General features: G+C 42.9%; 1 protein-coding gene across 2 annotated transcripts; it reads right to left on the reverse strand.

Moving 5' to 3' along the window:
• Window positions 1-177: 177 nt before the first annotated feature.
• LOC138797701 (transmembrane protease serine 11A-like) lies at window positions 178-27,167 on the reverse strand. Of its 2 annotated transcripts, XM_069978231.1 has the most exons (10): window positions 26,950-27,167; window positions 19,553-19,680; window positions 18,604-18,737; window positions 17,853-17,920; window positions 15,658-15,818; window positions 10,163-10,201; window positions 5,728-5,896; window positions 3,670-3,929; window positions 2,003-2,145; window positions 178-1,409 (listed from the first exon to the last, which is right to left on the reverse strand). In XM_069978231.1, exons 2-10 carry the CDS (start codon window positions 19,677-19,679, stop codon window positions 1,248-1,250), a joined length of 1,263 nt encoding a protein of 420 aa, XP_069834332.1. In that variant the 5' UTR covers window position 19,680; window positions 26,950-27,167; the 3' UTR covers window positions 178-1,247. The 2 variants fall into 2 exon arrangements, with proteins under 2 accessions (XP_069834332.1, XP_069834334.1); XM_069978233.1 differs by lacking the exon at window positions 19,553-19,680.
• Window positions 27,168-27,550: the final 383 nt, after the last annotated feature.

Genomic DNA, 27,550 nt, shown 5'->3' on the forward strand with positions numbered 1-27,550 from the left:
GAGTTCCCCCACTCTTCACTGTCAGTGACTGCATACACTCTTGTGGCATAAAGAAAGGCCATCTGAGTTAAGAGAGATCAAAGTTTTTTTGTGTTTTTTGGGGGTGTACAATGGATGGAAGACCAATATATAAATACCATGGCTGACTGTGCAATAATCACTATGAAACTGCATTAATGAGATAAATTAAACATTTAATAGTGCAATACAAAATGGAACAATGAAGTACATACACCTACATGAGAACCAATAGTTACATGATTTTGAATCTAATATGAAAATATGAGAAATAAATAGATTTTTAGATTATGTGCATTGAATAGAAATGGGCAGCACTTAAATGTATGTCTGCACTAAAACAATAGCCATAGAGGCTATAATTCAGTCCATGCTACCTCTAGAGCAGTGCATACCATTTACGCACTGCGGCATCTGATACATTATAAAGCATACACTGATAACATTAAAATAGAGTATTTTAACAGACAAGAATACATCAGTACATTTGTTACAGTGTTTCATAGTAATAATTGGATAGTTTGCCAAATTCACTATGTAACTTACACAGGTATGGAAATGTAAATTAGGTATAGAAAAGTTAAAATCTTGACATAAAGATTTACATTGACTCAATGTAATGTGCCATACACAATCCTATATAACAGGAATACATGGAATAATAAGTATGTGATAACATACTAACATCTTCATAGGAATAGAGTTGAGCTATATTCAAGCACACTCAGGTTGGTCTGAACCCAAGCGTGCAGCATTTCATTATCGGTGGCTGCTGAAGTTGGATAAAGCCCTAGGGAGTCCTGGAAAACATGGATACAGCCATAGGCCATAGATTGTAACCATGTTTTCCAGGACTCTATAGGGCTGCATCCAACTTCTGCAGCCACCGCTAATCAAATGCTGCACGCTCGGGTTCAGATGAAGTTTGCTTAACTCTAATTGTTAATAAATATTTTGCAAGTCTTTAGTAGAGCACCTGGGAAATTAGGCATTTCCAACAATACAATGTAGAAATCATTTAACAAAAGAAAATGATCAATATCCGTCAATGTTCAGTTTTCCAGGATTATTTCTTACGACTGATTCTTCTTTTGCTGGAGGAATAGGCAGCTATGTGCTCCCGAAATACAACCTTCCTGCCATCGATGCCTTCATATCTGTTATCTGAAAGTGCTGAGGACATGGAGTGATCTTCAGATTTCACAACTATATCATTTGGCTGTTGTACATCACAGGCCCGAATTCTTAGCGATCCAGTTGCGTAAGTAGGTGACTCTTGAGTAAACGCCAGGCCTATTTGCTAAGGCGCATCCATCTCCAAAGCTGACAATGCCAGTAAGAACCCAGGTGCCATCATTTTGTGTAGTTACCAGTGGACCTCCGGAATCACCCTATAAAAAAACCCTCAACATATTAGTATCTTTATAAATCTAACTACCGTATTTTTCGGCGTATAAGACGACTTTTTAACCCCAAAAAAATCTTCTTAGAATTGGGGGGTCGCCCCATACGGTGGGGGAGCTCAACAATGGCCGCATTCCCCACCATATAGGGCGATCACTATAATAAAAACAAACAGTTAACTCATCCAGGGCCCGTTCCCGGGCCTCTGCGCGCCTCCTGGCCGGTTCCCGGTGCAGGCAGTGTGACGCACACTGACTGTGCCGTGGCACCCTGAAGCTCTCCCGAGCAGCCGAGCGTCTCATTGGAGAAGCTCGGAGACGCTCGGCTGTCGGGAGAGCTTCAGAAGAATGACAGAGGCTTTGGGAATGGGCCAGGAGGCGTGCAGAGGCCGGAACGGGCTCCAGGTGAGTTAACTGATTTTTTTTAAATTTAGTTGCAGTTAACCCCTACCTCAGGCAGGGGTTAACATTTTCTGACGTATAAGGCAATCCCCTGACAATCTTTTTAAAAGTCAGGCGTCGTCTTATACGCCCAGACGCCCTGTATCCCTGGGGATATACATAATACTGCAGCCATTTACCTGACAGGCATCAATCTTTCCCTCAACGTATCCAGCACAAATCATAGATGGATTGATTAAACTTCCATACATCTGTGGGCTTCCACATAACTTTGAGTTTATTATCTTTACTTCCGCTTGCTGCAGATTTGGCGATGACGGGCCTGTAAATAAAAAGAAAAATCACATTTTGTGTTGTTATAAAGTTATAGGAAAATGCTATTTTTTGCTTACAAGGTTTTTGTAAACTTTTTGTAAATGTTCTGCCTCTCATCTCTGCTCTCAATGCTAATGTTCCAATTGACGGAATAATAATGGACCCTCTGAAACTTCCAGCAATCGTGTCTACCTGAAGTTCCATAGGTTACATTATAATTCCATCAATTACAACATTGTCATTAAGAGCAGAGATGAAGGGGCAGTGCATGCTGCTAAGCACTTCTGCTCCTTTGTTCTAGCAATCGGCGGGGGTCTAAGCACCCGGACGCTCACTGTGACAAATTTCCAAAATGTGGCTATAACATGTCAGAAGTTTGCTCTACTAACAGGTACGCTTAAAAGTTGACTGGTAGATGTGCATCTGTATTGGTCTGTGTTCACACTCCTGTCTATTTAAAGTCTCCATCATTAGTCCTGGCAGATTTGGGGTCATCATGTATTGGAATATGAATTTGTGAAACTAATTTACATCCATGTGTGCCTCTTTCTAGAAAACCTGCTCACATAAATCCCAACAATGCAAAGCTCATATGTACAGATGAGCAAACATTTCAAAGGTTCAGTTTGGCAGGCTCGACAAACTTTAACGTATAGTTCAGATTCGTCTGAGAACTACATTAAACCAGCTAAACAATTGCAGGCATTTAGTTGTTTTAGTGCAGTGCAAAACATTTCTTCATCTATACTTACCTGTCCATGCTGCCCTGGTGTCCTTCTTCTCCAGTGTCTGGTGTCCCCCGCAGCCACCAAAATCCACCAATTACTGGCCGTGTCAGTGTCCGGTCTCAGTTAGTGATTGGCTGAACGGGATTTTGGTGGCTGCAGGAGGCACCAGACACGGGAGAAGGAGAAGGACACTGGGGGAACGTGGACAGGTGAGAAAACCTCTGGCTCTCGGTTCGGAAAGTTCTGTGCTGTCTTTTTACATGCTTCAGATCTGCATGCACAGGATAAACTTTGAGTGACTAAATGATACTGTGGTGATACTTGACTAGCAGTGCACAACAGCCTCCACAGTATAATAGACAAAACAAATTTCTCACACCACCACATTGTATAAAGGGGAAAAGGAATCAACGTGCTCCTTTTTTTTTTTTTTTTTTTTTTTTTGGCTAATACTGAGTGCCGATTACAGCCGCATGTGAATCTGGTACAAAGCACATCTTCTGTGCACAGACTGTATTTACAGAACATATGAATGCTCCCTAAGGCATAATATAGGCCAAAACATGTAGGTCAGTCTATGAGGCTGCTCCTTTTGCTACAAGTATGGGCCTATGTTTGGATTCTTACCAAGAAGACCTGCAGTTAGATCTGCAGTTAAACGGTGTTGGTGGAGTTTCTTGACTACAATGTAAATTCTATATGTGGCTAGAAAACATTTTCTATGTTCTATACATATATATTGCATATCTGTTTAATACAGGCATAATAAAGGGATTTTTAATAATACTATGTACAGTACTGACCTTCATTTATAAGAGCTCCCCATCCTGTAACATAGCATGACTTATCATCTGCAAAGTTCTCAGATGAACGTGGCAGACATACAGGACGGACGTTCTTCTTAAAGTTTAGTGGCTGAGCCAGCTCAAGAAGTGCAATGTCATTTTCATGTCTCTCGCTGTTATAACCTTCATTGATTATGATTCGTTTTAGTTGTAATCCGTACTCGGGCTTTGATGAAATTGTGCCTAATTTTACTGTCCACATATTCACTATCTTATTACTGAAAAGGAGACATAAAAAGAGACAAGAGACATGAAAAATAAATACTTTTGATTGACTAAAACTATACAATAAAGCACGTTTTCACTAATTGCAGTTAAAGAAGTAGGAGCATTTTCAATATTTGACAGGAGACAGGGGAGAACATAGCAATGAAGCATTGCTTACCACTGTTGTAACGACGTCTTGACTCGGGGGAAAATGCCTGTCACGGCTGATGGATAATCTGCTCAGCCAGTCAACGACCGGAGCAGCATCCCGCCCCAGTCATTGACTGGCTGAGCAGGCTGTCCATTAACCGGGTTGTGAAGTCAGCTCTGCAGGAGATCCCGGAGCGGCAATCCGGCACACTCGGGGAGAGGTGAGTCTGGATGGTTTGCTATGTTCCCCCCTGCCCCTGGAGTTTGACATTTTTAACTAGTGGCCGGACTTCTCCTTTAAAAACCTGAATCTGGGTCTATTGAGTAAAAACATCTAGAAGGCACATTCCCATTAAAGTTTTAATTTTCATAAAGAAAAACTTTATTTGGCTGTAAATGGTTTCAAAGCGGTGGAGCCTATTATTGCCTGGGTCCAAGAACTGTTACACCTCGATTTGCAGAGTGAACCTGGCTGATTATGCAGGGGGCAGGCATACAGCACAGTTAGGCATAGCAGTACTAGGGCCCACAGAATAATAGGCTAGATCGCAAGATCACCTCATGTCTCTAAACGAATCCGAGTCCTTATCACCTCATGTCTCTTCACCAATGGGAGCAATCCCTGTAGCATACAGTACTTAGGGTGAATTTAGACAACTGAGTAGTCAATCTCTTCAGGGGCCTGGCCTCTGGCCAGGATTCATGTCTATATTGTTCCTGCAAGTTTGTTCCATTCATCCTGTCAGCCATATAATCAGTCCTTATCACCTCATGTCTCTTCACCAATGGGAGCAATCCCTGTAGCATACAGTACTTAGGGTGGCTTTAGACATCAGAGTAGTCAATCTCTTCAGGGGCCTGGCCTCTGGCCAGGATTCATGTCTATATTGTTCCTGCAAATTTGTTCCAGTCATCCTGCCAGCCATATAATCAGCCAGCGATCAATCCAGTCAGTCAATACTCAAGTCAATTCCAGTCCATGCCGTGAGGACCCATCCTTCATTCTCATCTTCATTGTGACCAGGGTTGGAGCAATTGCTTCCTACTTCTGGGCCCCCTGAATTATTTAGGCCTCCAGTCAAAGACGGTGCTGCTCGGCTTCCATATGGACGATCATGCTCCTGTATACATTCCTTTCAAATATCAAATCACAGCAAACCAAACTGTGAAAGTCCTCATCAGCAGAGTCATATACTTATTGAACTGTGCTCTCTTCTCCCATAGTAACTAATCTGCATTCTACCCCTAAAATCTCTCAGTACCTGATAACAGCAGGGCTCTTAAAGAAAAAGTGACCAGACCTATGTACTTTCAAACCATAAAGCTGTAATCACCTTGTGTTACAAGGCACTGTATTTGTATATGATTCTGCACAAAAACTTTACAGTAAAAACTTGTGTCAGAAACTTTGTGTCGGAGGTCATTCGCCTGTACATTGCAACTACTTTGAAAAGGGTGCGTAGAAACATGGTAGTCACCGGCCATAACACACTGCTATGTAACATTGCACCCAGCTAGCCCTACGTTACAACATCACTTGCAGCCCCTCACGTAGAATATTTCATTCTCATTTCCAGAACATTCCCATTATTTCTAGACCAAACACATGTAATGGTCAATCTATTATAATCCTTCTGTAGAATGCAGATGATCACTTACCTATCAAAACAGTGAGCAGCAGTGACGAGCCAGCTATTACTGATGAGTGATGCTCCGCATCTATGAACCCCATTTAAGCGAAGACTGGCCTGCCAGGGCCATGACCCCAAAGCTGCGGGTTCACCTCCTACTATTCTGCTTGATACAGAGGGTCCTCCAATACCACAATCTGTTCAGAAAATAATATTTGTATATATATTACCAGGTAACAAAATTATAATGTTAAAGTAATGCATTGCTTTAGACACAATCCCAACTCAAACTCAGATACCATATTAAAAGGTTAATCCGGCAGATAAAAAATTCTTTCAGATCTATTAGAGTCAGAAAGTTTGCAAAAACAGATGAAAAAACAGTGTGTGGACCCAGCCTTACAGAAAAAACGCACAACCATGTCACTATTTGATGATAAGTATTCATTGTGTAAACCTCATAAATCAATAAGAACAATTTATAAGACAAACCAACCCAAGTGAGAGATCATTGAATGAAGAGAGAACTTGTTAGGGTTATACCCTGGAATATACTTTATACCTTTGTCGGTCCGGTCAGTATAAAGTGTATAAGAGTCTCTTGAGATTCCACTGACAGATGATGTAGGTGAAGATAGGGGTCAGATGTAAAGAAATTTTAATGCCCTACCCTTTTGTTCTTGGAGAGACAAGTCACTGCTAGAGCTGTCTAGCTGCGGCTCAACCCCTCCCATAGAAAACATAGGCAAGAACAGACTGTCAAAACAATAACTGTATGAGAGAAATTCAAGCCAGACAGCATTTAGGTGGGACTGTTAACAGTGGAGGGGGTGGTCTTTCCCACAGTACCCACAGGGGAGTGAAAGAGGCGTTGGAGTCAGAACTCTGAGAAGAAGAGGGTCCTTCCTTGGAGATCAGACAAAGGGGGAGATTTATCAAACATGGTGTAAAATTAAACTGTCTCAGTTGCCCCTAGCAACCAATCAGATGCCACCTTTCATTTTCCAAAGAGTCTGTGAGGGATGAAAGGTGGAACCTGATTGGTTGCTAGGGGCAACTGAGCCAGTTTAATTTTACACCATGTTTGATAAATCTCCCTAAGGGTAGTTTCACACGTACCGGATCTGCAGCAGATTTCACGCTGCGAGTTTGCAGCTAAATCCGCTGCAGATCCTGGTATAGTGAAGGTCTATGGGGTCACATACCTGCAGCGTAATTTTCATCTGGCCCCTTTAACCCCCTGCCGCCTGCAGCCCCCGGCCTGGAGCATACTTTACCTGCTCAGCGCCGTGTGAGGCCCTGGCTCCCGTCGGTCCCCATCTGCCAATCAGTGAACGGCAGCCAGGTCACATATCCGCAGCGGACCCCATACACCTTCACTATACCAGGATCCGCAGCAGATTTCGCTGCCAGCTCGTAGCGTGAAATCCGCTGCAGATCCAGTATGTGTGAAGCTACCCTAAATGTCTTTCCAGAATCTCTTCTCTATCTTGGAAGGTAGTAAAGAAGTGGGTACAGTTCTCATGAGTAAAGAACAGATGAAAAGGAAAACCCCATTAATATAAATGGTGTGTGACCATTCAGAATATATAGGAGAAATGCTCGTTTCTGTGAAAAAGAAGCTAGAGCAATATCAGCAAATGCCCTTGGCCTCAGTTTGACATGCATACACTAAAGGAAAAGTCCAGAACCAAAAAGCACCATGATATGTGGTAATTAAAATAAGGCACTTATCAGGTGCAGATAGGATCCCTATTAGTATCCATGCTGACTGTAGGAGGGACCTGTGGCATTCTCACTCCCCCTAGTGGCAGAAGAAAGATACAACACACACAATTCTGGAAGGAAAACTATCAGCAGGTTAAAAGAATCTAAAGCACACAGGGCACTGTGCACCAAACGGCCTAATTTACATATCTAATCAACTACAAAGTTCCCAAAACCAGCACTGCAGATCAAGGCAAGAATATAGTTCATCCTCAGTGCGCTGTGCACTATAGGGACATATCAGCAAGTTAGATGCTCCTAACCTACTGATTCCCTTTAAAGGGGTTATCCAGCGCTACAAAAACGTGGACACTTTTGCACCACTTTTTTCTCCAGTTTGGGTGGGGTTTTGAAATGCAGTTCCATTGAGGTAAATGGAGATTAATTGCAAACCACACCTGAACTGGAGACAAGAGTAGGGGAAAAAGTGTCCATGTTTTTGTAGCGCTGGATAACCCTAAGGGCCCTATTCCACCGGACGATTATCGTTTGCATAATCGTTAACGATTAACGATCTGAAACGACCGCTATTGCGAAAGACCTGAAAACGTTCACTCATTTCCATGGAACGATAATCGATACTTATGATCGTAAGTGCGATCGTTTTTTCTTCGCTATTTATTCACTATTGCGTTCGTATCTATTGAGAACGACCGAACGATGTCTTATTCAATGTGAACGATTTGCGAACGTTTTGCGAACGAGCAACAATAAAAATAGGTCCAGGTCTTATAAAGCGATCAACGATTTCTCGTTCGGTCGTTAATCGTTAACTGCATTTCAACCGAACGATTATCGTTTAGATTCGAACGATTTAACGATAATCTAAACGATAATCGTCCGGTGGAATAGGGCCCTAAGGGTGGTATTACACGGGCCGAGCAGGGCCCGATAATACCTGTATATGAGCAGCGATCTGCTAGATCGTTGCTCGTTTACTGGGCCTATTACACGGCCCGATAATTGTTTGACAAGAGCTGCAAGGACATCGTTACCGATGTCCTTGCAGCCCTTGCTAAACTGACATACATTACCCATCCACGTTCCAGGGCTGCTCCTGCCGTCCGCTTTTCCCGGTGATTGGCTGAGCGGCCTAACAGCTGACAGGCCGCTGTGAAGCTAGAGCGTGCACGGGACCCCGAGAGAAGCGGACGGCAGGAGCATCCCTGGAACGTGGATGGGTAATGTATATCGTTAGTCGCCGGCCACACACCGCTATTACACACAGCGGTGCGCGGTCGGCGCCCGACAAAAATAGGTTCTAACCTATATCAACGATCAGCCGATGATCGTTGTCATCGACTGATCGTTGCATTTATTACACGGAGCGATAATCGGCCGAATCGGGCCAATTCGGCCGATTATCGTTCCGTGTAATAGTACCCTAAGGGCAGCCAGTATGTAAGATCAGTCCTTAAAAGAGTAGATGGTCCAGGTCCATATAGGATTATGTTAGTGGAGTCTTCAGTGGCATATACTCCAGGACAGAAGGATGCACATATCACATGTTAACCATAGAAACACTATTCCTGGTGATCACTCTCCTGTGTGGGTTCTCTGTCAGAGGCTCTACATGCCACCTCTGCTTCCTCACCCCATCTGAAGATCTTGAGAGGCACCCATAAGTGGCGCACCCCCCCCCCCCCCCCCTTCCCGCACATCTGCAAGGGAGCTGTGGGTCCAAGGCAGAGAGGGATGCAGAGACAGGCAAGTCCCCAAGGAGGAGGCGGTTGGTAGGCTGCAGTTTGCATACTGGTGCGGCAGCAGAGAGATGTACAAGGGCGATCCCAAGCGCTGTCAGTGTGCAGGAAAGGAGGCCAGGGCTTTAGTGAGGAAGGTTTGGGTGAGAACCCAAAAAAAAAGCCCCAAAACACAGTGTTTGCACCACACGTCCTATTCCCCCAATGGCAAACCAGTGGTTTGGGAGCCTGTTGTTGGAAATTAATGCAGTCAGTGTCCTCATAGGGGAGCCATTGGTCTATTAATGAATGGATACACTGTCACTACAAAGGTCAAGATTTATTAATAAGTATAGACAACCTATTGAGATCTGAACAGGGGTGGACATTACTGTATTATACTGACAGTAACGTCTTTAGGTGTGCATACATATACTTAGTTTAAATATTAAGGAAAGGAACAGGAAAAATATGAACTGAATTTAAAATGAATGTACCACTAGGTACATCGCTTTGTGTTTTTACATGAACAGACTGGGCTGGTCCGGAGATGCAGGTGCTGCAGTACTTTTTTTGAACAGCTGCCCGGTTCCCGCACAGGGTGCTGGTCTATTCCTGAGCACCAACCGAGCATTAAGCACTGTAGGCAGGAACGCCACCCTCCCCCCCCCCCCCCCCCCCCCGTATGACGATCTCCCCTCTGTGACATGGCTCGATTGATTTTAATGGAGGGGAGGGGGTTCCATAACACAGGGGGGTGGCCGGCCTGCCTTTAGTGCTTCATGCCAGGCTAGTGCTCAGGAATAAACCGGCGGCATGTGCAGGAACTGGGCACCAGTTTGAGGAAAGTACCGCAGCACCAGCATCCCCACGTCAGCGCCATCTGTTCATGGAAAAAACACAAAGCGATGTACCTAGTGGTACATTCGCTTTAAAAGTATTATACATATAACAATAAAAATAATAATAATATTAATAATAAATAATAATAATGAATGTGATGTTCCATCATCTTACCACAATAGATGAGGTTCTCTGCATCCTCAGCTGTGATTTCTAAAGGAAGACAGTAACATGAGTCATTAGAGAAGAACATTTTCTCATATTGCTGGGCTTAAAAAGCTTCTAAGGGACCTTAAATGGGTACTCTGAAGGGAAAAAAAAACCCTCAAATCAACAGATTTCAGAAAGTTATATACATTTGTAATTTACTTTTATTTAAATATCAGGAACTGCCCAGAGCAGGAAAGGTTTTCTATGGGGATTTGCTACTGCTTTGAACAGTTCCTGTCATGGACAGAGGTGGCAGCGGAGAGCACTGTGTTAGACTGGAAAGAATACACCACTTCCTGCAGGACATGCAGCAGCTGATAAGTACTGGATGACTGTAGATTTTCAAAAAGAAGCAAATTACAAATCTATATAAATTTCCGACACCGGTTGATTTAAAAACAGTGTGTTTTTTTCCTACAGAGCACCCCTTTCATATTGATGGCCTATCATTACGATATGGTGCATTTACACACAAAGTAGGAATAGATTTGAAAAGAGGAGAAATCTCAGCCTTTCCTTTATGACCTGTTCTCTATTTATAGTCTGTTCCTGGCTTTGGCTTCACAAATCTGTCAGATAAATCTGTCTGTGTTAGCGCACCATTATTCATAGTTCAGGATGCAGCCCCTGGAACAACCATTAATCTACCCTATGGATAGACCCAGCAATGTTCAGCTGCGAGGGTGGTGGAGTAGGGTGAGCATCAGTCACAGACACACCTCTATGACAGCGACCAGGAATAAAAGGCGTTTCTTTTACAAAAGTGACAAAACAGACAAATAAAACAAAGGTAACTCCTTTATGTATGTCCTTTACGCTATTAATAACTGGCAGCGGTTTTAGCAACAATTCCCTATAAACCTTGTGGTAAGTCAATTCTCAGAATTTCTGAATACTCATCTGCTCTAACTACAGTAGATATTCAAATGACTTTATAGAAAAGCAGTGGCATCTGGTCACAAGGCGTGTGTCATCGGCCATGTGCTCAGGTGTGATCATTGTGAAATGCAGGAAATGAGACGGGATCAGGCATTCATACACTGATCTGTGTCACAATGAATGTTATCAGTGCAAAAAAAATCACAGAATGAGGAGTGGTCTGCTTGGCCTAGAAACATGACACCCTTTTCTATCCTCAGCTTAGACGACCAGTCTAAACCTATTTTAGGTTATTAAAGTGATACTTTCTGTATGAGGACTTCTCTATACAGCTGTAAAGCCTAAATTCTGCAGTTTTCATACCTTACTTTATAATAGATTTCTTGGTGCTAGGTCCAGTAAAAAATGCTTTTTATTGCTAGGGCTTAATGCCACTTGACCCAGCCCACATCAGCTCCGTAGGCCCCGCCCCTCCGTGATGTCATCGCCACTTAGGCCCCTCAGTGGCTATTGGAATGAGCCAGCCTAGAGCCCACCCCTTCTTGGTCAGCCCATTCCAAAGCCTGACAAGGGGACAGGGCCTAGACGGCAAGTATGTCACAGAGGGTGGGGCCTACATAGCCGATGTGGGTGGGGTCAAGTGGCGCTGCAGGCGTGAAGCCCCGCCCAGGTGTCACAATCCACCAATGATAAAAAGCATTTTTCCCGGACCAAGCACAAAGAAATCTATTATAAAGTAAGGTATGAAAACTGCAGAATTTAGGCTTTACAGCTGTGTAGGGAAGTCTTCATACAAAAAGGGCATAACAGTATCACTTTAAGGCTTTTTGAACACATCACACATCACCCCGTGCCCACAGTAAGTGGCGGAAATGGCTTCGGGTGCTTACACGTCACAACTCGGCTGATGCTCAGCCAGTCAGTGATTAGGGCGGGATGCCGCTCCAGTCACTGATTAGCTGAGCTGCCAGTCCATCAGCCGTAACAGGCATTTTCCCCTGAGTTGTGATGACGTTATAGAATGCCTTCGGTCGGGGGTCCTGAAGCCGGAACCGCGAATATTCGCACATAGTTTTGAGGTTGATGGGTTCGCTTGAAAGTATACGATATACGCCCGCACAGTGCACACTACGTATGAGTTAAGACCATTGTTTGAGGACGGAAATGTTGAAACTCACGGCCGTGGATTTCCATGCGGTCCCGTACGGAGTACTTATTTCAGCCAAATTGAACTTGATTTTTCGATCCAAAAGGTTCTGTGTGGTTTACGGGGCTGGGCGAAGATTTCCAAGTAAATGACCTGCCTCAGATCGATTCGAAACAAGCTAGGGAAGCAGAACTGTCCTACGGGCGTATGTTCGCGGTTCGTATGCATCCGGCCACATATTTTTCCCACGCCCGTAGTTTCAGCCGCACATGTATGGCGGCGTACAATCTACGGACGGATTCATACGCAGTGTGAACATAGCCTTAATATGTATATCTATATCATAAAAATCAAAGTCTGTCTGTCTGTCCTTCTGTCTGTCTGTCTGTCTGTCCTCTATAGACTTCCAAACGCCTGAACCGTTTGACCCCAAATTTGGCACACAGATACATTGGGTGCCCGGGAAGGTTATTGTGAAGGTCCCGTCCCCGCCAGATGTACAGGAGGGGAGGGGGAGGGGAAAGAGAGGCGCCCCATAGAGATGAATGGGAAAATCTCCTCACTGCAAACACAGGTGATATAATTAGCTGCAGCAGACACGGCAGTTGGAGCCTTAGCAACCAATAGGATTACTGCTTTCATTTCCACAGGGAGCAATGGTTGCTAGGGAAGCTGCCTCACAACATCCACAGTAATAACTGGTAGACCCCCTACTCCATCTATACAGTACATGTATATACAGGACCCCCTACTCCATCTATACAGTACATGTATATACAGGACCCCCTACTCCATCTATACAGTACATGTATATACAGGGCCCCCTACTCCATCTATACAGTACATGTATATACAGGACCCCCTACTCCATCTATACAGTACATGTATATACAGGACCCCCTACTCCATCTATACAGTACATGTATACACAGGGCCCCCTACTTCATCTATACAGTACATGTATATACAGGGCCCCTACTCCATCTATACAGTACATGTATATACAGGACCCCCTACTCCATCTATACAGTACATGTATATACAGGACCCCCTACTCCATCTATACAGTACATGTATAAAGGACCCCCTACTCCATCTATACAGTACATGTATACAGGACCCCCTACTCCATCTATACAGTACATGTATATACAGGACCCACTACTCCATCTATACAGTACATGTATATACAGGACCCACTACTCCATCTATACAGTACATGTATACAGGGCCCCCTACTCCATCTATACAGTACATGTATATACAGGGCACACCAGGTATACCAAACTGTGACTGGGTAACACTGCTACACCAGACCTGACCAATACTGCCATACTGTGCTGGATAACACTGTCATACCAGACCTGACCAATACCGCCATACTGTGACTGGATAACACTGCCAGACCTGACCAATACCGCCATACTGTGACTGGATAACACCTCCATACCAGACCTGACCAATACCGCCATACTGTGACTGGATAACACCTCCATACCAGACCTGACCAATACCACCATACTGTGACTGGATAACACCTCCATACCAGACCTGACCAATACCGCCATACTGTGACTGGGTAACACCGCCACACCAGACCTGACCAATACCGCCATACTGTGACTGGATAACACTGCCACACCAGACCTGACCAATACCGCTATACTGTGCTGGATAACACTGTCATACCAGACCTGACCAATACCGCCATACTGTGACTGGATAACACTGCCATACCAGACCTGACCAATACCGCCATACTGTGCTGGATAACACTGTCATACCAGACCTGACCAATACCGCCATACTGTGACTGGATAACACTGCCACACCAGACCTGACCAATACCGCTATACTGTGCTGGATAACACTGTCATACCAGACCTGACCAATACCGCCATACTGTGACTGGATAACACTGCCATACCAGACCTGACCAATACCGCCATACTGTGCTGGATAACACTGTCATACCAGACCTGACCAATACCGCCATACTGTGACTGGATAACACTGCCATACCAGACCTGACCAATACCGGCAAACTGTGACTGGGTAACACCGCCACACCAGTCCTGACCAATACCACCATACTGTGACTGGATAACACCATCATATCAGACCTGACCAACACTGCCATACTGTGACTGGATAACACCGCTATACCAGACCTGACCAATACCACCATACCGTGACTGGATAACACCGCCACACCAGACCTGACCAATACCGCCATACTGTGACTGGATAACACCCCTATACCAGACATGACCAATACCGACACACTGTGACTGAATAACACTGCCATACGGGTAAATACAACCCTGCAGGTATACAGGACACTACAGGTATACAGGACCCCAAAACTATACACTACAAGTGCACGGGACCTCCACAAAACTATATACTACAGGTTTACAGGACCCCAAACTTTACACTACAGGTATACAGGACCCCAAAACTATATACTACAGGTATACAGGACCTCCACCAACTATATACTTCAGGTATACAGGACCTCCACCAACTATACACTACAGGTATACAGGACCTCAAAACCATACACTACAGGTATACAGGACCTACACCAACTCTATAATACAGGTATACAGCACCTTCACCAACTCTATACTACAAGTATACAGGACCCTAAATATACTACAGGTATACAGGAACTCCACCAGCTGTATACTACAGGTATATAGGACCCCAAACTATACACTACAGGTATACAGGACCTCCACCAACTCTATACTATAGTTATACAGGACCCTCAAACTATTTACTACAGGTATACAGGACCCCCGAACTATATACTTCAGGTATACAAGACCTCCACCAATTATACACTACATGTATCCAGGACCCTCAAACTATAAACTACAGGTATACAAGACCTCCACCAACTATACATTACAGGTATACAGCACCAACTATATACTACAGGTATACAGGACCCCCAAACTATACAGTACAGGTATACAGGACCTTCACCAACTGTACACTGCAGGTATACAGGACCTCCCTCAACTATACACTATAGGTATACAGCCCCCCCAACTATGCACTACAGATATGCAAGACCCCTTAAAACTATACATTGTGGGTATACAGAACCCCTCCAACTATGCACTACAGGTATACACTAATTCCACTGATTAACTTAGATGAAACAATACCTTTAGCTTGGCCTCCTGGGCACCTTAGAACAAATCTAATTAACACACTGACACTTTATACCCGGGCAGCGCCGGGTACATTTTCTAGTATATCATAATGATAAACATTGAGATTCAGTATCTATGTTCTGGTCAAGTCAGTACAAGCAGTTTACATGTTTTCAGCATGATGGAACACATACCAAACCTGAACCTGAATATGAACATGTGATACGTTATATCGTCTATAATAACAATGTTCATTGGCGACTCACCTGATAACTGCAGTGAGCTCTTGTCAATGTCAAACTGTGAATTGGAAGCATTTATTAGATTTTCTGAGAAGATTTTCTGAGCCGTGGCTGAAGAGAATGACTTGCTGTCAGCCTCTGAAACTCGAAACAGGACGATGAATTCTGGTCTAACACTCCCGGGGCTGCAAAGCATCAGTTTTGTTATGTACAAAAAACAAGTGGATAAAACTATTTGCTTTCAATTTGTAAGTGGTCCTATTGACTTTACAGTATAGTACAGATCCAGACCAAGCTTCCCTAAAGCTAGTCATACACTTTCAGCAGGATCTGTCTATCAGCCTCTGTCCTCTGATGTCTGACATTAAAGCAAATATACCAGCGGTACATCGCTTTTCTGCTTTTACCATGAATAGCGCACCGCCAGCACGGGGATATCAATGCCGCGGTCCTTTTTTATAACAGAAGACTGGTTAAATTACCGAGCTCTGGCCCGGCTTGAAGCCCTGAAGGCGGGACAGCCCGTCCCCAGCATGAAGATCTCCCCTCTATGAGGCTAGATATCCCCTCTATGAAGCATAGAAATCCCCGCGCTGGTCAATTCATGGCATAGATAACCCCCCCCCCCCCCCCGGTACATTTGCTTTAAAGAAAAAAAGGCCCCTGTATTCTCCCTTGTTCTAAACATCTGCTTCTTCTCCAATTCCCATCAAAATAAATGGATATGTTGTAGCTGAGCCATTTGTTCATATTTATAGCATAGTCAATGTAGACTTAAGGCCCTATTCCACAGAACTTTTTCGAACGATTATCGTTCCTAAATTCGTTCAAACGACCGCTCGTTAACGATATTCGTTCTGTGGAATAGCTGAGCTGTAAACGAGCAAACGACAACAGCGAAATCGTCGTTGAGTCGCTCACTATTTTTTTGCAACAAAAAATCGTTGGTCTTTCAACAATAATTTGCTAATCTTGAATAAAAAATCTTTCAGTCGTTCTTGACATGTCTAGCTACATTTTTCCACTTTTTAAACGACCATGTAACGACCGCAAAAAAATCGTTACACTACAGATATCGTTCACGTTCCCACACGTATTATGTGTTATCGTTCGCTTAAAAAAATCGTTAAGTGCTCGTTAACGAGCGGTCGTTGGAGCGAGTCTATGAACGATAATCGTTCCGTGAAATAGGGCTATAAGTGGTCAGTCAACAGCTGTATAATGTGTATAGTCAACTAAAAGGGGTTTTCAGGGCTCAAATTTTTGGTATATTTTGCTAAGGTTGCTATAAAAAAGGTATACTCGCTTATCTCTCTATTTTTTCCTCTGAAGCTCCTGGTGTGATGTCATCTGGTCCCCTGCTTTTCACTCTGCTTCCTAATTCTGAGATGGACTCATCCAAGCAGTGAAAGTCCACTCAGCCAATCACTGACTGAGGGGGGCACTGCTGCAACCAGTGATTGGCTGTGCTGAGATCTCAGAAGCAGGAAGCAGAGTAACAAACGGGTGGCCAGATGATGTCACCTTGGGAGCTGCAGAGGACTGAGGTAGGTGAGTATATCTTTTTTATATTTACTGTGCCCCCACCAAAATAAAAACATTCTATAAACCTGGCTAACCCCCTTTACTATGTTACATGCAAAGCCATTTCTTTGGACATCTCTAGAAAGCTTCTTGCAGCTCTTTTACATTATGTGTCAGATTAGTCCTTTTTCAGCTCTTTTACAACTCTTTTTTTTGCCAATGGTATATTGTGCATATTGGGGGAGATTTATCAAACATGGTGTAAAGTGAAACTGGCTCAGTTGCCCCTAGCAACCAATCAGATTCCACCTTTCATTCCTCACAGACTCTTTGGAAAATGAAAGGTGGAATCTGATTGGTTGCTAGGGGCAACTGAGCCAGGTTCACTTTGCACCATGTTTGATAAATCTCCCCCATTGTGTATATTGTACATGGTCTGTATATAAGGACATGATCTGTGCTACGGAATGGACTTCAGCACTCCTGGCATCATTATAATGCCATGAGCAACAAAAAATGTTTATATCTACGCGCTACTGTACTGACACACTGGCCAACATTTATTAAAGCTGTCTAAGTGCAAACTTAGACTAGACAATCTTTTAATGTGCCAGATTTATAATGCTGTTTGATAAATCTATGGCATATAGTATTTCTGTCAGGCTTTTGGTCTATAAAAATTTGGAATTGCTTACCTAAAGCTGATCACTTTGGACATATTGTATTGCTTCTTCAGTTCCGAGTTTTTAAATGTTTCTGCTAACTGTAACCATAAAATGAATAAATATAAATGTATTTATATAGAATAAGGTGAAAATATACAAAAACATTATTGCTTTAAAAGGCTACTTTAGTAGGGAAAAAAACTTTCAAATCAACTGGCGTCAGAAAGTTATATTGATTTGTAATTTACTTCTATTTACACTGGTTGAGGCCATGTTCACATGGCGTAAGAGACCGGCCGTTCCGTGACCCGGCCGGGTCACAGAGCAGCCGGTCTCTGAAAAGATCTTTGGCGCCGCAGAGTTCTGATGCGGGCGCATCCGTGTGCGCCCGCATCAGAACTCCCCACAGGACACTTTGAAGCTTGTGGCCGGTGTGAACTAACAGAGCTTTCTATTCACTGAATAGCGGCCGCAAAAAACTGACATGTAAGTTCTTTGCGGTGCCGCGGGAGAGCCCGGCCGGAGCGTATACTATGTGTATACGCTCCGCCCGGGATCCCATAGAAGGCTAAGCAGCGTAGCTTTTTGTAAAAAGTATGGCCGTTGTTGCCGATTGCAACAACGGCTGTACCTTTACATAAAGTTACATTGTGTGAAAATAGCCTGAAACTGTGAAATGATGAATCCACTGCCTTCTCTGACTCTTGACGCTTGATAAAGTGAGTCCATTTAAAATATTTTAGTAAAGACATAGTAATAGACACAATTATTGTATACTTACAATGACTTCGGTCTCAGCAGCCAGCATTCTATATTTAAAGCTGCTGCTGTCATTGTAATCGTTGTCGTAGACTTTATTAAGTATTCGGAATGATCCCCTGAAGAATCGCAAACTGATTCCAGAATCACGTTTGCCTGTTAAAGAAAAAAGGAACCAAATATGAATAAGGATCACTTTACTGATCAATTGATTCTTCAGTACAGATTACATACAATGCATTGGAAAGTTACAAAAAATACGCTCAAAGGGGGAGATTTATCAAACATGGTGTAAAGTGAAACTGATCGGTTGCCCCTAGCAACCAATCAGATTCCACCTTTCATTTTCCAAAGAGTCTCTGAGGAATTAAAGGTGGAATCTGATTGGTCCATTTTGCTATTAGATAAAGAGAACCTGCGCAGGGCTCCCCTTTCCAGATGAACTGCTTTCCTAGGGGGTGAAAAATTATTCCAAGGATTAGCATAACTAAAACCCCATTGTGAGCGCTCTCTCTTATATGGACACCACTGTCACCGACCCTTTGAATTTAGAACTTTTATTACATTCATTCATTTTAGTACATTGTTTTTATTCTTATTCTAAGGCTGGGTTCACACTGGGTTTTTGCTGTTCGTTTAATGGATCAGTTTAATGGAAAAAAAAGTGGATGTATTTGTGTGCATCCCTTTAAATCCGTTTTTCTATTGCCTTCCATTATAAGAAAAAAATTTATCAAAACGCATCATTTTTTAGTGTATTTTTATGTACGCTAGAAAAAAATATGCATTTTGAGCCTTTTTTTATAATAGAATTTTATACGGTTTCAAACAGATGCACATAGATGCATCAGTTTTTTTTCCATTAAACAGACAGCAAGAACGCAGTGTGAACCCAGCCTTATTCTAAAGACTTATCATACATTTAAAAGAAAATTAAAAACACATTTTTTTTTGGTTGTTCACATTCTTACCGAGGACCTGATCTATAACAATGGCAGCAACAACAGCTCCGATGATGATAACAATAGCCACACTAACGACAGCTATTGTGATCTTGCGGTGCCGATTAGACTTTGGTGGTACATCTGAATCAGCCATCCTAAAAAGTATATAATTTTATGATAAATATCTACAAGTTCAATGATATTTTCATGTAAAATAATGTTTACTGCTTGCTTTCAATGGATTTTTTTTTTTTTTTTAATAAAAAAAAACCTTTAGAAAAGGGTTAATAAAGTGTTCAACAATATTGAAAATCAATCCCCCAAGCAGTTTTCCCATTACCTATATAAAAAGGATACATTTTGAAAATAAACATTTGTAAAGGTCTGAACTAATCAAATGTACAAAAACAAATTGTTATACTGTATTGTTAAGGGAGTACTCTGGCGATTTGCATTTTGACATAATTAACACACTTTACAAACTTATATAACTTTGTAATGTGTGTTAATAATTTATCTCCAGCTGCATCCCCCCATCCCCCGCCGCATCCAGCAGCCCGCATCCCCGGCCGCATCCTGCAGCCCGCTGCCGAGAGCATAAAGTACCTGCTCTGCGGCGCGGCTGCAGTGAGGCTCCATGGCTCCGGTTCCGCTAATGAGCGGGACCGGAGTCGGGAGCCTCACTGCAGCCGCGCCGCAGAGCAGGTACTTTATGCTCTCGGCGGCGGGCTGCAGGATGCGGCCGGGGATAGGGGATGCGGGCTGCTGGATGCGGCAGGGGATGCGGCCGGAGATGGGGGATGCGGCCGAGGATGGGCTAATGCGGCGGTGGGGCTGCGGACAGCGAGGGGTTAAAGCACATATTCACAGCGGGATGTTAATCCCGCTGTGAATATGTGCTATCATAGGGGTGAATGGTACCGGATCCCCAGCGGTTCTCGCTTCGAATCCGCAGAAGTGACATCCGCTGTGGATCCGGTAGGTGTGAAGGCACCCTTAATCTTAGAAAGAGAAGAGATCAGTCCGTAAAATACAAGTGTGAATCTGGCCTTAAGCCATTGGCATAAATTTTTACTCTACAGAGGGAAGATATGTCGGGTACGCTAGAATACTGATGGGAGTGGTGCTGGAAATTGCTAAAGATGAATATAATTATTTCTTCATATGATTCATCATATCGTATGGTAGGATGAGAGAGGACAGAATTAAGACTATAGATACCCTGTAGTATTTGATCCTAACAGGGAGAACAGTATTAGGGTATAAACCCACACACCGTATATGCAGCGTATTTACTGCTGCGATACGCAGCAAACTCGCAGCAGATTAGATCTAAATAACTGAACACAGCATCAAATCTGTACCAACAAATCTGCTGCGTATTTGTTGCATATCTGCTGCGTATACGGTGTGTGGGTTTATACCCTTATACAGTTTTATGTAAAACTTTTATGTATTAACATTAGGATAAGATTGAACATGTTTCATGACCAAGTAAAGTAAAACATGAAACTTTAATAGCATATTAAAAACACTAAAAACTGTTCTTTTATTCAAATCTGTTTCTATTGTCTGACTGTAATTTTTAACGGCATTTAGTGACATACTTTACAACAAGACTCATGGACATAGACGCCAGTAGACATCAACTGTCCCCTTAAGATGAATGTGAAACATTACTGAGCGTACTCTGTGACCTTTAAAGAGGTCATTCCACAGGGAGCTGCTATTGTCTCCTGTATCTACTGGAGTCACATGTTGCTGCAATGCTGTACAGATCACTTTACAGCAGCCTTCTCTTATCACCACAGACACAACAGGAGGTCTCAGCTTAGTTTTAGCCCCAGTGGTGAGAATGAAAACTGCAAGATCTCAGGATTATTCTATAATATAAATAGAAAATTTGAAAATTAGAAAAAATTACCAAAAATTATTAAAAACATGTTTAAAATAAACACGTTATTTAAACAATAAGTCATCTATTGATGACACATTTCCTTTAAGGAACTCATTAACCAGTACCCTGGAACATCTGAGTCACCTGGCAGGTTTTAAAAGGAGAGGTTGATATAGATCTATGAACACGTTTTGCCCGTGTTATGTACAAATGTTTCTGGCAAACGTAAGTATTAGGGCCAGTTCACACTGAGGAATCAGCACTGAATCAGTGAGGAAAGTGTTCTGGGTAGACAGTGTTCTCGCAGAATTCCAAGTGGAATCCGATAGGAAAGTGTTCTGTCTGGAATCACCTCTGGTGGAATTCCACGCAAATTCATTTTTTATTTGATCAAATAAAATTTTCCAACTCCGCGAGTATTTAGCGCAGATTCTGCGCAGAAAATTTTCAGGGCAGAAGCTCACTGCTCAGTTCATTTCATCGGGATTCCGCCAGCAGAATCCGCCAAAAGAATTGACATTGAATTCAATGGAATTTGGCTCTGCACTATATTTTCAGGCAAAATTTTCAGTGAGCAATCAGCACTAAAATTCATTGCTGATTCCTCAGTGTGAACTGGCCCTTAGGAGACTCTGAAGCAAGGCTAGGACAAGGTGCCCTAGGCAGATAATGCACCCCAGGTCTCCAAGACAACATAGCTGTAAAGCACATTTTTTTATGTGTAATACTACAACATTCCTCTAAATTAAAAGTCATACAGCTACTAAATAATACCACTATACAAAGGACAAATAGTATCCCCATATATTTTACCATCATAATGTTACTGATCAAATCCAGTAAATTGAGACCAATATTACTGTTACTGACCAAAACACAGTATATTAAGACCAGCATTACCAATAATACCACTATACAAGGAACAAATTGTACCACCACGCCATGACCACATAGCATAATAACATAGTGACCAATATTACCCCCATATTATTCAGCCGGCTTTACACTCATCTTTCAGCGTCCTGCTGTGCGACCGTATAAGTCTTCTCTAACTGTACATTTTTCCTTTCCCTTTTTCTTCTCTATCCAGCCCAGACCATTATGATGACTCCTCTCATCCACAACTCATATCTGCAGAATCTGTCAGACAAGCATCTTAGGCTCTGCAATTTTTCTAACATCATATTTACCTTTTCCCGCACCCAAAGTGCCCCCCCTCCCCGTAGGTAGATAGATACCATCAAGTAGTAATCCTCAGTAGTTAAGTGCCCCCTGTAGGTAGTCAGGTGTCCCTATAGGTAGATAGATGCCCCAACATAGGTAGCTTGTGTCCCCAGTAAGTATTTGCCCCCAAGGAGGTAGCTAAGTGCCTCCCACAGTGGAAGACAGGTATGCCACTTATGGTTAGTTATGCCTCTTGTAGCCAGGTATAACCCCTGCAGCTAAGTATGCCCCTTTGTAGCCAGGTATTACCCCTGCAGGTAAGTATGCCCCTTGTGGCCAGGTATAACACCTGCAGGTAAGTATGCCCCTTTGTAGCCAGGTATTACCCCTGCAGGTAAGTATGCCCCTTTGTAGCCATGTATAACCCCTGCAGCTAAGTATGCCCCTTGTAGCCAGGTATAACCCCTGCAGGTAAGTATCCCCCTTGTAGCCAGGTATAACCCCTGCAAGTAAGTATCCCCCTTGTAGCCAGGTATAACCCCTGCAGGTAAGTATGCCCCTTTGTAGCCAGGTATAACCCCTGCAGCTATGTATGCCACTTGTGGCCATGTATGCCACTTATGGTTAGTTATGCCCCCCCTGCAGCCCCTGTCTATTGTGGCTAGGTTTGTTACCTTTTGCCAATCATGCCCCCCTGCAACCAGTCAAGCTTCTTGTAGGCAGTCATGCCCCCTGCGGCTAGGTATGCCCCCTGTAGCCAATCATGCCCCCTGCAACCAGTCAAGCTTCTTGTAGGCAGTCATGCCCCCTGTGGCTAGGTATGCCCCCTGTAGCCAGTCATGCCCCCCTGCAACCAGTCAAGCTTCTTGTAGCCAGCCATGCCCCCCTTTAAACAGTGTTGCCTCATTTTCCTTCATTTAACTCTGTTGGGATAAAGGTGGAGGGGCAGTTTGAGGAACAGTGTTCATTGGCGCTTTGGCCAATGGCTGTGGTGTGTGTCTCTTGTGTTATGTGCACTGCAGGGGGAGAACCACTGGTTTAGCACACACTAACCAATCATTTTATACTCATTTTCTGACCTTACTACATGAATGATACATTTTATAGCATCATGTATGGGTACCCAGATTAGAGTACCCCCCCCCCATACACACACACATTTTTTAGGAACATACACTACTTAAATATCTGACATTAATGCAATATTCCAAACAATGCCCTTTGTGTGGTATGATCATCACAGCTGGATTTGTGGTTTCCTGATATAGTTGTAAGACATGTTTAGGACATGGCATTTATGCAACTCCTATTAAAGGTGTCTAGAATTCCTGGTCTGTTCCCATAAAACAAAATTACCTTTAATAAAGGAACAACTTTGTACATGGGCAGAACCCTATTGCATACTAGCCACAGCCTTCAAGCGTGAATACACATGTGATCTAAAGTTACTCGGTACCTCAGCGTGAGATGGCTATCAGCTATCAGCAAATGTATTTATTATGTGAAATTCCCCTAAATTTTAAGAATTTGAATTTATACTATGAAGGTAGGATTAGGTGCTTATCAGTTTATACTACTGTATACTGTACATGATTGGTCATTCCTTTAAATAAGCAGCCTCTGATGGTACATTTTCTCCCCTTTAAGCCCATAATGTAAAATAATTTTCATGAAAATCATCAATTGGATGTATTTCACACATGATGCCATACATGTACATGTATGTGTATGCAAAATGGGTGTGCCCTTGCATGTAATAGGAGGTGTGCAGCTGGTGGCTGATGAGAGTATATAGAAACTAATAAAGCTATACTTACCTGTCCACGCTTGCAGTTGTCCTTCTGGCTTCTCCCCACTCACTGCAGCTGCTGCTGGCGCTTTTGAAGCCATCTGTGAAGTGACAGGCCACTGAGCCAGTCACTGGTCACTGTGCTGTCCCGTCATGGTTAGTGATTGGTTGAGTGGCCTGTCGTTTCAGAGATGCATCAGAAGTGCCAGTGTCAGCTGTGGTGACCGCGGAGAAGCCAGAAGCACACTGGGGAGTGTGGACAGGTAAGTATCTCTTTATTATTTTCTACATAACTAGCCAGGGCTGCAAAGACATCACTAATGATCGGCGCTCACTTACATTACGCATCAGGCCATGTAATACGGCTCTAATACTCGGGGATAGAGAAAAATCTGATTCCAGTTGTTTAACATTTCAAGCACCACGATCAGGGAGGGGGCAATGCAATTGTTGGGTCTCAGTGTGAAATAGTTACAGTTCTGGGCCTAGTATGGGTCTCCAGGGCTGTCTAAACATAATGTCCGTTAGGGATGTCCTAACAGATGACATTGCACATACAGAGAAAAACGTACTGTCATATAGACGTGACTGTGCGTCATGTGTGGAAAAAATAAATAAAAGTAAAAGTATCCTAATGGATAGAAGGTAGTTGACTGGCTGCAGTGTCAAGTACTGAGTGAAGTGATTTGGCCCCTGGGCAATTTTGTAAAAAGCCTACCTAATCCCTTTAAATCTAAAATTGGCTTGGTATTTAAAGGGGTTGTCCGTCCAGGACTCGTTTACATTGTATGTCTAAATGGGGGGGGGGGGAGAAAAATAATAATAATACATACTTACCTTCCTGGCTGCCACCTGTACTATGCATCGCTGTCCCACCTCAGCAGGCCTGCTACATCATGGGGCTATCCAGAGTTAGAAAAATTGCATGAATTTACAGTAGGAACAAAGCGAATCTCTTTGTTCCTATCCTGCGAATCTCTTTGTTCCTATCTGCATTCTGCTCATCAGGCTGCGGGCTTTGAAGTCTGCTCCACTCCATGCAGCTTCTCCCAGGGTGCAGGAAAAAGATAGATCTAGTCCAGGGAAACTGGGAGCAGTTTTTGCGGACTGGTTCCATCTTTTCCCAGCACCTGGGGAGGTCCTGATAAGCAGAATGCAGATAGGAACAAAGAGATTCTCTTTGTTCCTTCGGTAAATTCGCTGATCTCTACAGCACCACTCTTGTCTCCAATTCAGGTGCAGTATGCAATTAAGGTCTATTCACTTTAATGAAGCTGAGTTGCAAAACCCCACCCAAGCTGGAGACAAAAGTGGTGCCGTCTCTGGAGGAAAGTTACTTTAATGCTGGAAAACCCCTTTAGTGAGAATCGGTCACCATGAAAATGCAGCCCAAGCTATCAGCATCATGTTATAGAGCAGAAGCAGCTGAGCAGATTGATATATATCTTTATGACAAAAGATTCAGTATAACTTGTAATTTATTGATAGTAATCTCTGAAGCTTCCATGCTAAAGAGTCCAGTCCATTGACACCGCCCACTGGACTCCTTATCACAGAATGAGCAGAGATTTTAATCAACGAGTTACAAGTTATACTGAATCTTATCCCGCAAAGTAATATATCAATCTGCTCAGGTCTTCCTGCTCAATAACTAGATGCCGATAGATAAGATAGCATTGTCTTGGTGACAGGTTCCCTTTAAGGAGGATTAAGTTCTAAGTTTACTATTTTGCTAGTCCATAAATTGTCTCCATTAAATGAGATGTCAAGGACCACATATACATGACCATGTGTGTTTGTGTACACTGAACACTAAAGGCATACATGGGTGCAGAAACTGCAGCCGTGGACCCTAAAATCTTATTTTAAAGGAACATGTTTTAAATTAGAGGAATTTACTTAATTAAATAAATGTTAAATGTTAAGATTATAGGACCCCTAAAAATACAGCTTTAGGCTGGGTTCACACTACGTATATTTGAGGCTGTATGTTTGAGGCTGTATAGCAACCAAAACCAGGAGTGGATTAAAAACACAGAAAGGCTATGTTCACATAATGTTGTAATTGAGTGGATGGCCGTCATTTAATGGCAAATATGTGCTGTTATTTTAAAACAACGGCTGTTATATTGAAATAATGGAAGTTATTTACCGTTATATGGCGGCCATGCACTCAATTTCAACATTGTGTGAACAGAATCTTTCTGGGTTTTCAATCCACTCCTGGTTTTGGTTGCTATGAGGACCTGACATGAGGGCCAAATACAGCCTGAAATATACATAGTGTGAACCCAGCCTTAAACTGTGCAGTATACCATAATAACAGAAACTGTGATCTATTATCATTATACACAGTACAGGTATATAGTGTCACTATAACATAATAAAAGAACAGATGATATTAGCTAACTAAACAATATCTGTTGTATAAAGTCATGTGATATGAAGGCCGGAGACATGCACATCCAATACAAAGTAGTTAAAGCTATACAAGTCCATTGTTTAAAATCCTCAGTTCTATTATTGTTTTGGCCTATAACCCTATACAAATAGAGAATAGTAGAATATATGTACCTGGGAGATAGATCTTGGTGCTCCTCTTTGTAATCGTCTCTGGGATGATTGTGCCGCTATGAAGCATTCATTGGTATAAGAAAGTTTCCTAACTATTCTGAGCCCAAGGGTTGGACAATCCTTAAGTAAGCAAACAAAAATGTGCTTAGCCTGAAACTTGTCTGACTGGTCCTGATCTGCAGGTGACTTTGATAGTATAAGATAGTGTGCTAGACGGAACGCACTACTGGATTCTTAATACGTAAGCTATACCTACTTCCTCAATTAAATTACCTGCGACAGAGGAGACCAGTGGAAGGGTGTGTTAGGAGAGCTGGTAATGAGACGGCCGAGGTGCTAGCAAATTATTAACACGTCCGCATGATGCATAGGGAGCAAGTGTGATTGTGCTGGTGGATGAATATTTTTAAAGGTGACCAGGCTATGTTCACACAACGCTTTTTCAGCTCCTTTTAAAATGACGTCCGTCATTTTGAGTCTAAAATAACGGACGACATTTAGCAGCCTGTTGGTACATTATTCTAGTTCTGGTGGACTAATTGCCCTTTGGGTGTGTCTTAAGTGAAAAGTCCATTGAATTTAATAGTAAAAACGGAGAAAG

The sequence above is a fragment of the Dendropsophus ebraccatus genome, chromosome 7, assembly GCF_027789765.1.
Source record: "Dendropsophus ebraccatus isolate aDenEbr1 chromosome 7, aDenEbr1.pat, whole genome shotgun sequence".
NCBI lineage: Eukaryota > Metazoa > Chordata > Amphibia > Anura > Hylidae > Dendropsophus > Dendropsophus ebraccatus.